General features: G+C 41.0%; 1 protein-coding gene across 2 annotated transcripts; it reads left to right on the forward strand.

Annotated features, from left to right (window-relative positions):
* Nucleotides 1-4189: 4189 nt before the first annotated feature.
* Nucleotides 4190-12860, forward strand: DUT (deoxyuridine triphosphatase). 2 transcript variants are annotated; one of them, XM_072402399.1, is made up of 7 exons: nucleotides 4190-4341; nucleotides 4801-4909; nucleotides 6980-7071; nucleotides 7707-7751; nucleotides 9930-10004; nucleotides 11463-11533; nucleotides 12690-12860. In XM_072402399.1, exons 1-7 carry the CDS (start codon nucleotides 4212-4214, stop codon nucleotides 12744-12746), a joined length of 579 nt encoding a protein of 192 aa, XP_072258500.1. In that variant the 5' UTR covers nucleotides 4190-4211; the 3' UTR covers nucleotides 12747-12860. The 2 variants fall into 2 exon arrangements, with proteins under 2 accessions (XP_072258500.1, XP_072258501.1); XM_072402400.1 differs by lacking the exon at nucleotides 4190-4341 and having other exon boundaries at nucleotides 4380-4909; nucleotides 12690-12859.
* The last annotated feature ends 1580 nt before the right edge of the window (nucleotides 12861-14440 follow it).

The raw sequence follows: 14440 nt of genomic DNA on the forward strand, positions 1-14440 counted from the left end.
GGTAAATAAGGCATCCCCCTGAAAATAAGCCCTAGAGCATATTTTGGCCTTCCAAAAAAAATAAGACAGTGTCTTATCATCGGGGAAACAGGGTAAGTACCAAAAAAGACTTAGTTTCATTTATACTTATCCATTAATTTGACACATATTAGACTTCTGCTGGAAAACTTCCGCTGGCTGGCTGTGATCTGAATTTAAATACCGCACACGGAGTACATTTCATCTTTGTGACTTATCTGTTTGACTGATGGTTAGCAGAACAACTTGGTTGTAAAGGAAGAATAATCTTCTTGCTACTATTATTATTATTTCTTGCGAAAAATGTGTGTATTATTTATAAATATTATTGCCAAATATTATCATTTTTACATTTGAGATATATATATAAGTAGCCCTCCTAATCTATTATTATTTTTTTTTTCACCATATCTAGTCATAACGGGCCCCAAAAATTCCTGAAAAGTTTTTTCAACGAAACATATTCAGTATGGGCACAAATTACACCATTTTGGAACATCAAAAAGCTTTTCTATACAGCTTTACAAAAAGGCTACATATTGTAAAATATTTTAAAATGGTATAACATGACTAGAAAGAAGGAACAATGAACATGTCTGTGATGAATTTCATCGCTTGATTGCTAATTAAATATTTTAGCTATACTAAGCTAATAAAAATTGGGTGTTTTTACACTATATTAATTATTTCATGTTTTTGCCCAAAAAGTTCCGTTTCACTTTTTAGGTTTTAACTAGTCATATTGGAATATTAAAACTTGCAAGATAGAATTACTTCCCCCCCCCTTCCCCACAACCACCACCACGACTCTACAAAAATAATTTTTTACACAGTCACCTAACTGTTATCTAATGAAAGGTGAGTGTGCAGTTATGCCTCATGTCCACACTCCCACCCCCACAAATATCGCAATATTGGCACAATATTATATTAATAATACACAGGACTGGTGCCGTTTTTAAAATAATGCTGGAACTCGAGTGGTTAAGGGTCTCCCTTATTAACTCAAAGGGAAATTTCATTGAAAATATGCTCAGGGCAATAGGGTCCTGCTGTTTGTCCTCCATAAAGGGGTATACCTTCTTCCCACACTTTACAGTCGAGCGTGTGCACACAGACGGGACAGCAGTGCAGAGTTCCAACCTCTCGTTTTCCCCCTTCAGAAGGATCACATGCCATCGGGATCTGCCTATAGGTTACCCTTTACCAGCGATCAACCTCTAGACCAGTTCTACCTCTGAAAGTATACTAGCAAGAGATATGGCAACTCCCTAAGCCCATCACATCCCAATGATCCCACTTAGAGCCAACCCATCCTTGCTATACTTTTCCCAGTTACATTAATGAGCAATATGGTAAAGTTATTACTCACCCTTCCAGGTAGGTACCTTATCTATCCCTGGACTGTACTCTGCAGAGCCAACCCCTCCTATGTTTGCGTCTTCCTCTGAAATCATCCAATAACAGGCAAGTGTTTTGTAATTTGACGATTGATGACAGTTGGTTGCCTAGCTACAGGCCTTGCACTGTGCTGTGTATCAGCCTTGTGACTGGCTGCTACAATGCACAGCACAGCACAGCCTTGTGATTGGCTGCTACAAAGCACAGCACAAGCATAGCACAGCAGTATCATACCCTGGTATATTACCATACCCTTCTACCTATCATATACTTCCATCCCTTTTCTTTAAAGCCATTATATACACTGTCACACAGCTATAATCTAATGAAAGGGGTGAGAGTGCAGATAGGCCCCATTACCACACTCTCATCTCAGGGAATCCCAACATTGGCACTATAATATATAAATATTACACAGGACTGGTACAGTACAAATACTGTTTTTCAAATAATGCTGGGACTCGGGTGGTTAAGGCTCATTAACTCAAAGGGCAACTTTCTTGAAAATATGCTCAGGGCAATAAGGTCCTGCTGTCTGTCCTCCATAAAGGGGTATACCTTCTTCCCACACTTTACAGTCGAGCGTGTGCACACAGACGGGACAGCAGTGCAGAGTTCCAACCTCCCGTTTTCCCCCTTCAGAAGGATCAGCTGCCATCGGGATCTGCCTAAAGGTTACCCTTTACCAGCGATCAACCTCTGGACCAGTTCTACCTCTGAAAGTATACTAGCGAGAGATATGGCAACTCCCTAAGCCCATCACATCAAAGGTGATCTGTTCTGTGAGTTAATAACCTAGAGCCAACCCACCTAGTGCCAAAAGTAAGAGTGCATTTATTCCTTGTCCCCACCATCCCACCCCCGAGTATTCCAACACTGGCACTAAAATATATAGATAATACACTGGACTGGCAAAGTCCAAAAAATGCTGGAACTTTGGAGGGTAAGGGTCTCCCTCATTAACTCAAAGGAAAACCTCTTTGAAAATATGCTCAGGGCAACCAGGTCCTGCTGTCTGTCCTCCACAAAAGGGTACCGTATTTTTCAGATCATAAGACGCACCCAGGTTTTAGAGAAGGAAAACAAGAAAAAAAGTATTCTGAACTGAATTGTTTAAATAAATATTAAATAAAATATAGCAGAATAATATTTAACGAGAGAGAGATTGCACGTTGCAAATTTCACATAGCAAATAGCACAGATATTGCACTAAAAGACTATAGTGACAGCAGAGCTACAGCTCACTTGTCATAGGAGAATGCCATGCTGCACAAGAAAAAAAAACTGCTAACCAGCACTGCTCACCTCACACTGCCCTCTTCCTGCTCTCTCTGCCTATCTCCCCACTCTCCACTTCCCCCTTCTCACACAGAAACACATCCCCAGCATCCCTATAGACATGATAAAGCATCCCTATATAGCTGCTGATAAACACAGGGAGGGGGAAGGCAGGGCTCTGCGATTGATAGGATAAGATAGGGGTGGACGGCTTTACCTTTTTTGTAATCCAGGCAGGGGAGGCTGCAGAATGGAGGGGCCATGCTGCAGGGGAGATGCCAGGCTAGAAGGAACTGCAGCTGCCTGCTGGGGCCCCCCTTGGAAGCACTGGAGGGTATTCAGACCATACAACGCACTGCCATTTTCCCCCCACTTTGGGGGGGGGGGGGACTGGTACAGTACAAATGCTGTTTTTCAAATAATGCTGGGACTCGGGTGGTTAAGGCTCATTAACTCAAAGGGCAACTTTCTTGAAAATATGCTCGGGGCAATAAGGTCCTGCCTTTGTTGTCCGCCATAAAGGGGTATACCTTCTTCCCACACTTTACAATTGAGCTTCAGCATTCAGACAGGACAGCAGTGCAGCACTCCAACTTCCTGTTTTTCCCCCTTCAGAAGGATCAGCTGCCATCGGGATCTGCCTAAAGGTTGCCCTTTACCAGCGATCAACCTCTGATCCAGATCTACCTCTGAATCTTTTCTAGTGAGAGATACGGAAACTCCCTCCTAAGCAGGTGATTTCCTCTATGTTTATAATCCCACCTAGAGCCAATCCAGCCTTGCTATACTTTTCCCAGTTACATTAATGAGCAATATGGTAAAGTTATTACTCACCATTCCAGGTAGGTACCTTATCTTCCCTGGACTGTACTCTGCAGGGCCAACCCCTCCTATGTTTGCGTCTTCCTCTGAAATCATCCAATAACAGGCAAGTGTTTTGTAACTTGACCATTGTTGACAGTTGGTTGCCTAGCTACAGGCCTTGCACTGTGCTGTGTATCAGCCCTGTGATTGGCTGCTACAATGCACAGCACAGCACAGCCTTGTGATTGGCTGCTACAAAGCACAGCACAGCCTTATGATTGGCATTTTACAAAGCACAGCACAGCCTTGTGATTGGCTGCTACAAAGCACAGCTCAAGCATAGCACAGCAGATCATATCCTGGTATGAAGGCTAATACACAAGCTAAGACAGATTGATTCATAGCGCTGCTGTGTACCAGTCACATTTACAACCATGGAAAACTACCTGGCAGTAATAAAAATGCAATTTTGTCTGTATCTGTCTGCCATTTGCAACCTCTATTTAATGTACATCGCTGTGTATTATGTAACAATACCAAAGTATAAATGTAGTGACAGGTCCACTTTAAGGCTTTGACATCATTAAGTCACTGGGCAATAAGAACATGCACAGGTTAGAGAGGTCCTGCTGTGTGATTGGTCTACATTATCATTCAGTCCCCGACTTCTGATTGGTCTACAGCATAACATAATCCGTGCCAGCCTGTGTATGAGCTTTCTGATGGCGGCCAAGGCCGTGAGCAGCGTTCTATGTATTTTCAAGGGCCGCCTGTGCTGTATCTACCGGCGGGCCCCTTGGTGGCGCTTCCTGCACACCTCCCGGGCGTGCTCCGGGCGAGGTAAAAGAAAAACAAAACTACAGCAGCCCTATAATGCAGACATGTCTTTATTATATTAGTAATATAGTGGGCAGCCGTCATCTAGTGTCAGTATCACAGCCAATACACAACTTCCTAGTCGCTGAGCATTGCGGAATAGCCGGCCTGACACATTTGTAGCGCCTTGGAGCCGGCTGATACGCTCACCCCGTTAGTGTAACGGCGCTATATATTTTTACCTCATAATAGGTTTAGGCTACATTAGAAAGCCATGGGAATAAGTATGTCTCTATTGGCGGCCATCTTGTCGTAGCCCCTTAATGTACGCCCTAGCTATGTTGTCAGTGTTGATAGACACGTGAGGTGCTTGTGCTTTGCTATTGGTGGAGATTTGGCGGGAGCATTAGAGCTGATTCTGTGTCCTCTGATTCATCATGCCTCTCACACCTGTGTCCTCCTCTCCCGCCAAACGGCCCAAAGAAGATGAAGATGTCAGCGAGAAGACGGTGCTGCGCTTTGCCAAGCTGTCTGAAAATGCGTTCACACCGACCAGGGGGTCATCCCGGGCTGCGGGGTATGACCTGTACAGGTAAATGGCGGGAAGGGAGCGGGATGCCGGAATGTATTGCACGGGAGGATTGTTATACAGAACGCTGCTTGTATGTGTAATCTGCTCGAATTGTATATGTAGGCCGCTATAGACCAGAACATCTGCATTTGTCTTTCAGTGCTGGCTTTGTTTAGTTCTGGTGGTCCTGCCAGTAGCAGCCCACCATGGCACTTCCTGTCCTAAGGTGACAGTGCTGTCTTATTGAGCCACATGTGTATTGGGGAGCTATTGTGCAGCTTACAGCTGTATATTCCAGCAAATGTGCGCCATGCCTGACATGTCAGCACCCCCTGTACTATACAGCAGATCTGTACACATTGGGGGCCGCCATTCATTACCAATATGTGCGGTATAGTTTGCAGGTTATGGCACAGAGTTACCTGTTTGCAGGTTTCCTGTCACCGCCACATCCTAGGAAGCTGCCATCTTTGCTGCTAAGTCTATAGTGGACATCGGGGTCCATGGCAATCCTCTTCAGCCATTATTATTATTAATAAATGGGATTTATATAGTGCCAACAAATTATGCAGCGCTGTTCATTAAATATTATTATTAAACAGGATTTATAAAGGCTCCAGCATATTACGCAGCGCTGTACATTAAATAGGGGTTGCAAATGACAGACCGATACAGACTGTGACACAGGAGGAGGAGAGGACCCTGCCCCGAAGAGCTTACAATCTAGGAGGCCATGATTACATCATCGTTCACTGTGTCGGCTGTTTATTCAGCGATGCTGCAATCTGAGCTTTTACATTAGGCCACCAGCCGCCAAGCCTGTTTTTTATCATTATACAGTATTTATATACTTCCAACATATTACAGAGCGATGTACAAAGTCGATAGTCATGTCACTAGCTATCCCTAAAAAGGCCTCACAATCTAATGTTCCTACCTCAGTCATATGTCTTTAATACAGTCTAAGGTCAAGTTTGGGGGGGAACCAATTAACCCAACTACATGTTTTTGGAATGTGGGAGGAAACCCACACAAACACGGGGAGAATATGTACAAACTCCATGCAGATATTGTTCTGGCTGAGATTCATACCTGGGACCTAGTGCTGCAAAGCCCAGAGCTCTAACCACTGAGCCACTCTTCCCATTTATCTTTTTTTTTCCCTCCAGTAATCTGCACCACCCAGTGACTTTGCTTTTATCAGTTTAACCTAAACTGCTTACAGACGATTGTTTGCAGTGACAAACGACTGAAAGACGAATAAATGAGCTCTATGCAAACAGAGCCATTCTGCTTTATGAAGAGGGGGGGATGAGTGAGTGGCACCCCACTGTGCTCTCCTTCCTTCATTTCCATTGCAGTTATTCATCTTCTGTCATTCAGGTTTCATAAACCTTCTCTGTATACGTCAGGTTCTTGTCCGACAGCTTGCATGGGGGCGAGAATCATCTGACGTGTAAAATACCTTAGCTTTAAATGCTTCCTTGCAGTGTTTTCCCCAGAATTTGTTTTGATGGATGGGAAGAAGTTGTAGGCGGTGGTGGCCACTGTTTTTTGACCCAACTTTTAAGTATAAAGCAGCCGGGTGGTTACTGAAAAGTGCTGGTTGGTATGCCTGGCTAAAAGGCTCTGGGAGAACACTGTGCAATGTTTTTCCATAAACAAATGTGAATTGATTTGTGATCAGCCGTGCTAGGAACAGCACCTATACCTAAGTGTCCAATCCCTAGCACAGCCTCTTGCCGTGTCATAGCATTTTCTACTGCAAGTGTGTATTGACTTAATGTTGGCCCAGCTCCACTACCCCTTGCTAACCTTTATGTAGCAGGGAGGAGTGAAGGGAATACTGTACTGTGCCCTTTCAGTGTCTGCTGGTGCTGCTATCAATACATCCAGGAGGTCTCAGGCATTTTGCATGCACAATAGAGAAATAGAGGTTTTTACAGGTAAAGAATGAACATAAAATCTGGTGAATGCAGGTTTAATCTAATAGGAAGATTGTTTGATTAGTCTGGTGACTAGTGTGCATTGAGCTAAAATAGAAAACGTGGTGTTCGTGTTTGCTATATTCATCTTGTTGTCTCTATACAGTGCTTATGACTATGTAATCCCTCCAAGTGACAAAGCCATCGTCAAAACCGACATCCAGATCTGTGTGCCACGAGGATGCTATGGCAGAGTTGGTGAGTCTGTGGATAAGAGAAGTTCCTGACTGATGTGATTCTTTTCTGTTTTCATTCATAAAATGTATTTGACTTTGTTGATAGTATAGGATATCTCTCAGGAAATCGCATTTATCAGCCCCTTCTGAACACACATCAGGATGTGGTTATATACTAAATGTCAGTTTGTGGGACCTTGTGCCATGCTCATCATTTACATACTGGGGGGTGGAAAGGAAGTGCCTAGACGGAGAGCACGTGGAGGACCTCAGCAGAAAATGGTGCTTGGGTCTCAGTTCAGTGAGCAGACACAGGATACAGAAAGCTGCGCTCTGCATCTAAATGATCGCATGCCACAACTCCCATTATGACCTTAATATGAGGCAGCAGTCTATTGTGTGTAATAGACTATTTACCAATAATATAAAGTACAGCATTCCTTTGAAAAGCTCTAAACATATTTATTGGCAATTGTTTTAAACTATAGTTCCGCTTAAAAAAAAAAAAGTAAACAGCATGATTGCATGTTCCTTCTTGTTAATTAAAAGCAAGTCTGTTCCATATTTCTCATTGTTGTATATAAATAAAATGCAAACAATACATACTACGGACATTGCTTTAAAGAGTCGTTTTTTTATTTTTTATTCCATGCAAAGCTCCACGATCTGGCTTAGCTGCCAAGTACTTCATTGATGTTGGAGGTATGTATTTTTAAGTCTATAAGAACATTAAACACTATTGAATTTGCTTGAGATCTGTGAAGTAGCTTAATGATTTGAGCAGAAAGTTTGTTTTCTGTATCTAATGCTGAGGACACGCTGTATGTGATGGTCTGCTGTTTTATCGCTTCCTGTAAGGAAGCTGCAATGTGATCTGACTGTAACATCACAGTCATTAATACCTTCAAGAAAATCTCTCAAAAGTTTATGTTCATATCATTTTTTTTTCCAAAATATTTCCCTTATTGCTGGTTGATTTCCATAAGTGATTACTTGTCAGGGAAAAATATTTTACCAGTGCTTTTCTGTTTTCCCTGAGTAATAGGAGCCATTTGTATTAACTGTGAATATATGGTGAGTAGAGAAGGTCAGTGTGGTCATATGTGACTTTTATGGAAATGAAAAACTCAGGCACTAAAAAGGTAAAAGAAATCTGCCACACTATATACAGGCACACCACTGTCCTTTAAAAAATATCAGCTGCCTTGCTGTTATAACAAAGTGTAAACCTTCCCCTGAACTGTTTGGTTTGAGAGGCATTCCTCCCCAAGCATTATCCAATCAGGTGAGAGTGCAATATAACTCACTATAACATTTAAATGAGAGGTCCCCGAGCCGTTGCCATTGAAATGGGGGCCGCAGATGACCGAGGCAGGAGTGCCAGCGGTCCTCCTTACGCTGCTCTGCAGCTAATGACAGGTGGTCTGCTGAATGACAGAGCAGTATATGTAAGGCTTGCACTGCTCTGCTATTCTCTAACTCCTTCATCTTTCAGCACGCTGGTTCTCTTACACTTCTCTGCTTTTCTCAGGTCGTGTGCTGACAGCAGGGGGAGCTGCTGAGAATAGCAGATCTGTGTAGCTGTGACATCCGTTTCCTACCCTGGGCCATGGCAAAATTTAATGGTACGGGGCTGTGCAGTTAGAAAGGTGGTCATGACCACAAATATAAATAATACACATTAACTCAAAGGGCAACTTCCTTGAAAATATGCTCAGGGCAACAAGGTCCTGCTTTCTGTCCTCCATAGAGGGGGTCTACTTTCCTCCCTCACTTTACAGTCGAGGGTGAGCATTCAGACAGGACAGCAGTGCAGAGCTACAACCCCCTGTTTTTCCCCCTTCAGAAGGATCAGCTGCCATCCGGATCATGAACGTTAATCTTTACCAACAATCAACCCCTGGACCAGTTCTACCTCTGAAAGTATACTAGCGAGAAATACAGCAAAGCCTGTTATGTCGAAGGTGTCAATAACAGACCTTAAAAAAAAAATAAAATAAAAAAAAAAAAATCAATGCAGCTTCACAAATTAAATAGTGAAGTTGTTCTTTAAAAACTCTCATCCCCCACACCACCATTATGAACTGCAGCCTGCCAGGTAAATACCTTCCTCCCTGTGCCAGCAATCTTCACTGTGATGTTCTTTATAGCCTCTCTTTTGAAAACATCCCTGCCGTCCCCTCTTCTTAGTGTGTCTGTCCCCTGCTGCCTTAAAGTAGTCACTATGCCAATGCCTGGATCGTCAGTGTCTTTCTAGAGAGGATGAAGCAATGGACATCTATTAGTATGAATGATCCTAATAGCAATGCATACAGCAGTAGCTGAACTGAACTAAAATGGATGTGTTTTAATATTAGTTGGGAATTATCTTTTACATATGCTTTTCTAATATCAGATGAAATATATAATATTTTGCTTTTTATTTTGTATTATGGTTATGCTGTATACAGTAAGTTTTCTGTTAGCCGGGAAATATTTTGTTTTCCAAAGATTTTGAATACTCTATAGAAATGAGCACAATACAACATTGTGCTCCCTTCCACAGCTGGAAGGCGTAGGCAGCTTTTAGAGCCAAGAGACTGACACAGAAGGAGCTTGCTTCTGAGGGCCATCAAATTAACCTGCCAGCATCAATGTGACTTTTTTTCCACTGATGGCTGCAATGGGCTTTCCACCCATATTACACAATGTGAAATGACATTCTGCATCACATAGGCAATTCAGTATAGATGCCTGGCCCTCCTGTTGTGAGGAGCACTTTTTTCCTCCAAGGAGGTTATATTTTACTCTGGGTGTGTTTCTCAGTGATACATTTTCTTTTATTATTTCACAGCACATGCCACATTTCAAGTTAACTCCTTTGTTTCCCTTTACATTTAGCTGGAGTCATTGATGAAGACTACAGAGGAAACGTGGGTGTTGTGTTGTTTAATTTTGGCAAAGAATCCTTTAAAGGTTTGTAGGCTTATACGGTGTTCAAGAATCCACTTCTGTAATGTTGCTTACTAATGAAAATTTCCTGCATGTTTCTGTCCTGAAAGATTTGTAATGGGTTTCCAAGTGTATCCACATTAAGCAAAACTTTGTGGACAGTGAGCAAGGATTGTGTTATTTGTTCATCATACAGTCTGTGTACGAGGCCAAAATGTTGTATCAATGGAGCAGACATATTGCAGGTAACAACCAATAAGCTTTCAGATAAGCTCTTATATTCCTGGAAAACAAAAAAAATAGGTAGCTGTAAGCAGCAATTACAGTTTTACTTCATTTAACATTAAACTGGCAATGTTTTCAGTGGTACTTACAATGTAACAAATAGCACAAAGCTTGAATCTTATCATGGAATACCCAGTGTGCCCTTCTCATTAAAATATAAAGTTTTGCGGGTGGATTTTTCAGGTTCCAAGCCTAAAGCCAAGCTAAAGTCAAAATAAAAACAAAACCTTTCCTTTAATCCCATAGGTCTGTTGATTCATTGGGCCCGGAGGAAGCACCAGGTGCCGGCATGTTTTTCGTTCTTTTTCAGTGTTGTTCTTTGTACGTCACTCGATTTTGCACTGCACAGGTGTGTGATCGGGTGACGTAGAGTAGGGAAAAGATTGCCGATCTCACTGCATGCGTGAGATCTGAAATTTTTTTTCTCCCATCAAAGAAAGGCCTCCTTCTGCGCAGAAGGAGCATCCAAGAGTCTCTTGGGTGTTGCACCTAAAAGTAAATAGAATTGTTTACTTTATATGAAATGGTTGTCTACCCTTTTATGTAAAATACAAATTTTGAGTTTAGGTCATCTTGAATGATCCCCTCCAATAAGCGTGTCGCTGGACATGCTACTCACTTAACAACCAAGTTCCATTTCTGGGACTTGGTTGTTAAGATAATTAGTTGTAAAGTGAGGAGCACAGTTTTTAGAGCTGCAATCATACATTTTCTGAAGTACTGACAGTCTGCAAGACCCAGATCAAGGACAGTGTCGAACAGTGCCCAGGATAGAGTACAGACAGTGTGCCACTGTAAAGTTGATGTAAAGCGTATTAGTTGGAGACCCTGTAGTCTGAGCCATAGTTAAAGCAGGTAAGTTGGAAAGTGAGGAATATCTGTACTGTGCTGCTTGTTTCAGTGGGCCTTAATGTCAATGATCTCCAGAATAACAGAATACACTGCATCTTTTGCAGAGTTTTAGGTTGACAACATGAATGTTTGCATACTGCTACCAAAATCACAGCACATTGTCAAATCTTTGTACTTGTGCAAAAAAATTTTATAAAAAAAAAAAAAAAAAGTAATTCCGGGCTAGTATGTAAAAAATGTAGGAATCAATACTAAATACTTCTATTTTTATGTGTTACGTACAATTGTGCTTTATGTTTGCTACTTTAATAGCTGGATAATAAACTCCTTTTATTCTCCCCTTAGTTAATAAAGGTGACAGAGTTGCTCAGTTGATCTGTGAACGAATTACATACCCAGATTTGGAGGAGGTTAAGGTGAGTTATATTAAATCATCTATAAAGAAATGCAATTTTGGATTATAGAAAAAAAAATATATAGGCCTGTGAGTTTTTGTTTATAATACAGAATTACTTAATAAATGAAAACTACAGAATTATCAATAAAACTCACTGATCATATAAAAACTAAATAATTACTTTTATATTAAGTACTTTTTCGATTAATCTTACCTGAAGATCCTGACAGGTGCATTACTTCTGACTTTAGAGTTTCTAAAAGACTCAGACGGACAGGCCAAAGATTATAAAGCTCTTCCAATGGGGGCTGGTAGTGTTATGTTCTTGTATTGTACACTTAGTACAGCCTCTTGTGTAAATCCTTCTTTCTAATAGAAGTCACTGTAGGCCCCCAGGGACTATGCATATAGTCTCCCCTTGGTGCATGCTATCCTTCCCACACATCCTTTTATTCTGCTTATCTGTCCTACTTGGTAATGCTTGTCATCAACTCTGGGAGGATGAAGAAGGTAATACAGGTTACTGGTTTACTTCAAAGGGTGTGTTTAAAAAGCATTGAATCTGATATTACATGATGGAGAACAAAGGCAATTAACCTAGAAGATTTTCCACCAGGGAAAAGTTTCAGGGGATGTCAGATTTCAAAGTGTTCTCCACCGGCAACTTATCCATACCCCTGGTCCACTGGGACTGTAAAAATAAAATGACGGTCATGTGACTAATGCTGCATACACACATTCAATATTTGTTGGAAACAATCTTTCAAAATCCTTTCCTACGACAAAAGACTGAAATAGCTCAGTACATAAAGCGCTGTTCTGCTCTATGAAGAGGGGAGAACGATGGAGCGCCCCCCCACTGCTCTCTCTTCCCTTCACTTGCATTACTATCGTTCGTGGATCTGTCAGGACGGATCCATGTGCAGCGAGTGCTGTAAACATGCTATATTCTCATCCGATATCAGTCCTGAGGCGATTATCGGTTGGGAATCATTTGCCGTGTGTACGTAGCCTAAAAGTCTATTTTTCATGACCTATAACAATGAGGCGCTTGGTGTGTCTTTGGTATACTGTATACCCTGTGTGGTTGTGAAACTTAGAATTTACATCTACTTTGAATATTAGCTCACATTTGAATACTTTGATTTTGAGAACCTTACTTTATTTGATTACAGACTCTGGATGAGACAGAACGAGGTGCTGGTGGCTTTGGATCAACTGGTAAAAACTGAGCTCGCTGTTAAAATAATGAAATATTAGTAACATTAGATGTACATAGAATTGTCCATTTGTGGTATTTTTTTATGGAAATAAAGGCAAATACAAAAAATGTCATTTTGTTTACTACAGTTTGTATAGTATACATTTTATAGTCTAGCTTCCTAAAAGGCTCTCGGTGGAACCTAGTTATATATATTATAATTAAGAATTTCTAGGAGCTGTTTAACATAATTTTAGGTAATATCTAATGGTGTGGAATGGTTGTGAAGTGGTACATACACTCAGTTTAAGTGGAACGCAGACATTCCCTTTAATTTTTTTAAGGACTAGTACATATATGGCAAGGATACGGACGGGGTTTCCCAACCAGCTGGGCCACCAAATAAAATTTGGTTAGTTCCACTTTTAAAACATTTCTATCAGGCAGGTCATTATTTCATTAAGGGACAGGTCATGTTGCTTCTGCAATAATTGGGTCTTCTCTGCCTATGGATGTCGGGATTTAATAATCCCCCTTTCACCTGCACAGCAGTTATATCATCCTGGTCCAGTCCAACATGATGGCTGAAGATAGCGGTGCCCTGTAACGGAATAGGGACAGTGGGTATAGCTTAGAGTTTGATTTTGCTTCAATATAGATAAAAATATTGCCACTTCTTTAGGGGCTGCCGTTACTGATCTTATAAAATATTTGTTGTCTGTCTTTCTCTCTTTATTCCTTTTAGATGATAGTTTGCTTGCAGCAAATATCAGTAAAAAGCACTCATTTGCATTCTTGAGGGTATTTATGAGGGCAACACGGGCAGTCCTTATCACTTGCACACATCAGGTTTCTAATAACTACCTCTTTTCTTGCTATTCAAAAACGTAGTCCAGATCAACTATCAAAGATCCTGCTTGGGAAAAAATCCTATGCTTTATCAACTTCTATGGGATGGAAAGGTGTGCAGGGCTGCCAGTAGCAATTTACAGACATAATATGCAAAACATATAGAATGGTTTCATTACATAGCACAAGACTACAGAAAGTTGTCAGGTGATTTTTTTTTTTTTTTTTTTTTCATTTACAAATAAATGCATTTCCTAAATAAAGGAGTTATGTTTAAATAATGAATGCTATGCTATGAATTTATAGCACTCTGGTTATTGTTGCCATCGCCCACTAGATGGTGTGTTTGTCCTACATCTCATACAGCCCAAAAAATGTCTTTGCTAAAGCTGTTGCTGATAGTAATAAATGCATGATTAAAAACAGACATCGTTATGGATAGAAACAACTCTTAGATGTGATTTAGGCTTGCAACATTGTTTGCGTAATCGTGTTTCCATATGGGAGACTCCCTTTGTCCTTCTGGATTTTATTAAATATGTTCTTTTTCCCTAATTGATCTGTTTCTAAAATCCTGCGGTGTCTAAGAAGACACTTTTATATTCCATATTGGTGAGGTACAAGTCCAGCAAGTTGTAGACATAAATAAGAATAAAGCTGTGTAGACTATCACCCATATTAACCTGATTTGTATTCCAAAACCATCATTTCAAGCAAACCTTGCTTTCTGGTTAACTAGAACCCTTGCAGTTTAGTATTGCCACTGTTCTCAATATCTGTATTGTGTTCTATTGTGTTTTGGATTTAACATGGTTAAATAAGTTTCAGTTTTAACTACATTTCATTGACCCTGCCTATTCCTGTACTGTCAGACCT

The sequence above is a fragment of the Pyxicephalus adspersus genome, chromosome 2 (assembly GCF_032062135.1).
Source record: "Pyxicephalus adspersus chromosome 2, UCB_Pads_2.0, whole genome shotgun sequence".
Taxonomy (NCBI): domain Eukaryota; kingdom Metazoa; phylum Chordata; class Amphibia; order Anura; family Pyxicephalidae; genus Pyxicephalus; species Pyxicephalus adspersus.

Bases quoted from the DNA above. Each gene is read 5' to 3' on its own strand.
- DUT (XM_072402399.1), top strand. From the start codon at position 4,212: ATGAGCTTTCTGATGGCGGCCAAGGCCGTGAGCAGCGTTCTATGTATT. The intron at 4,910-6,979 runs GTAAATGGCGGG...GTCTCTATACAG, and splicing joins GCGGGGTATGACCTGTACAG to TGCTTATGACTATGTAATCC. The intron at 11,534-12,689 runs GTGAGTTATATT...ATTTGATTACAG, and splicing joins CAGATTTGGAGGAGGTTAAG to ACTCTGGATGAGACAGAACG.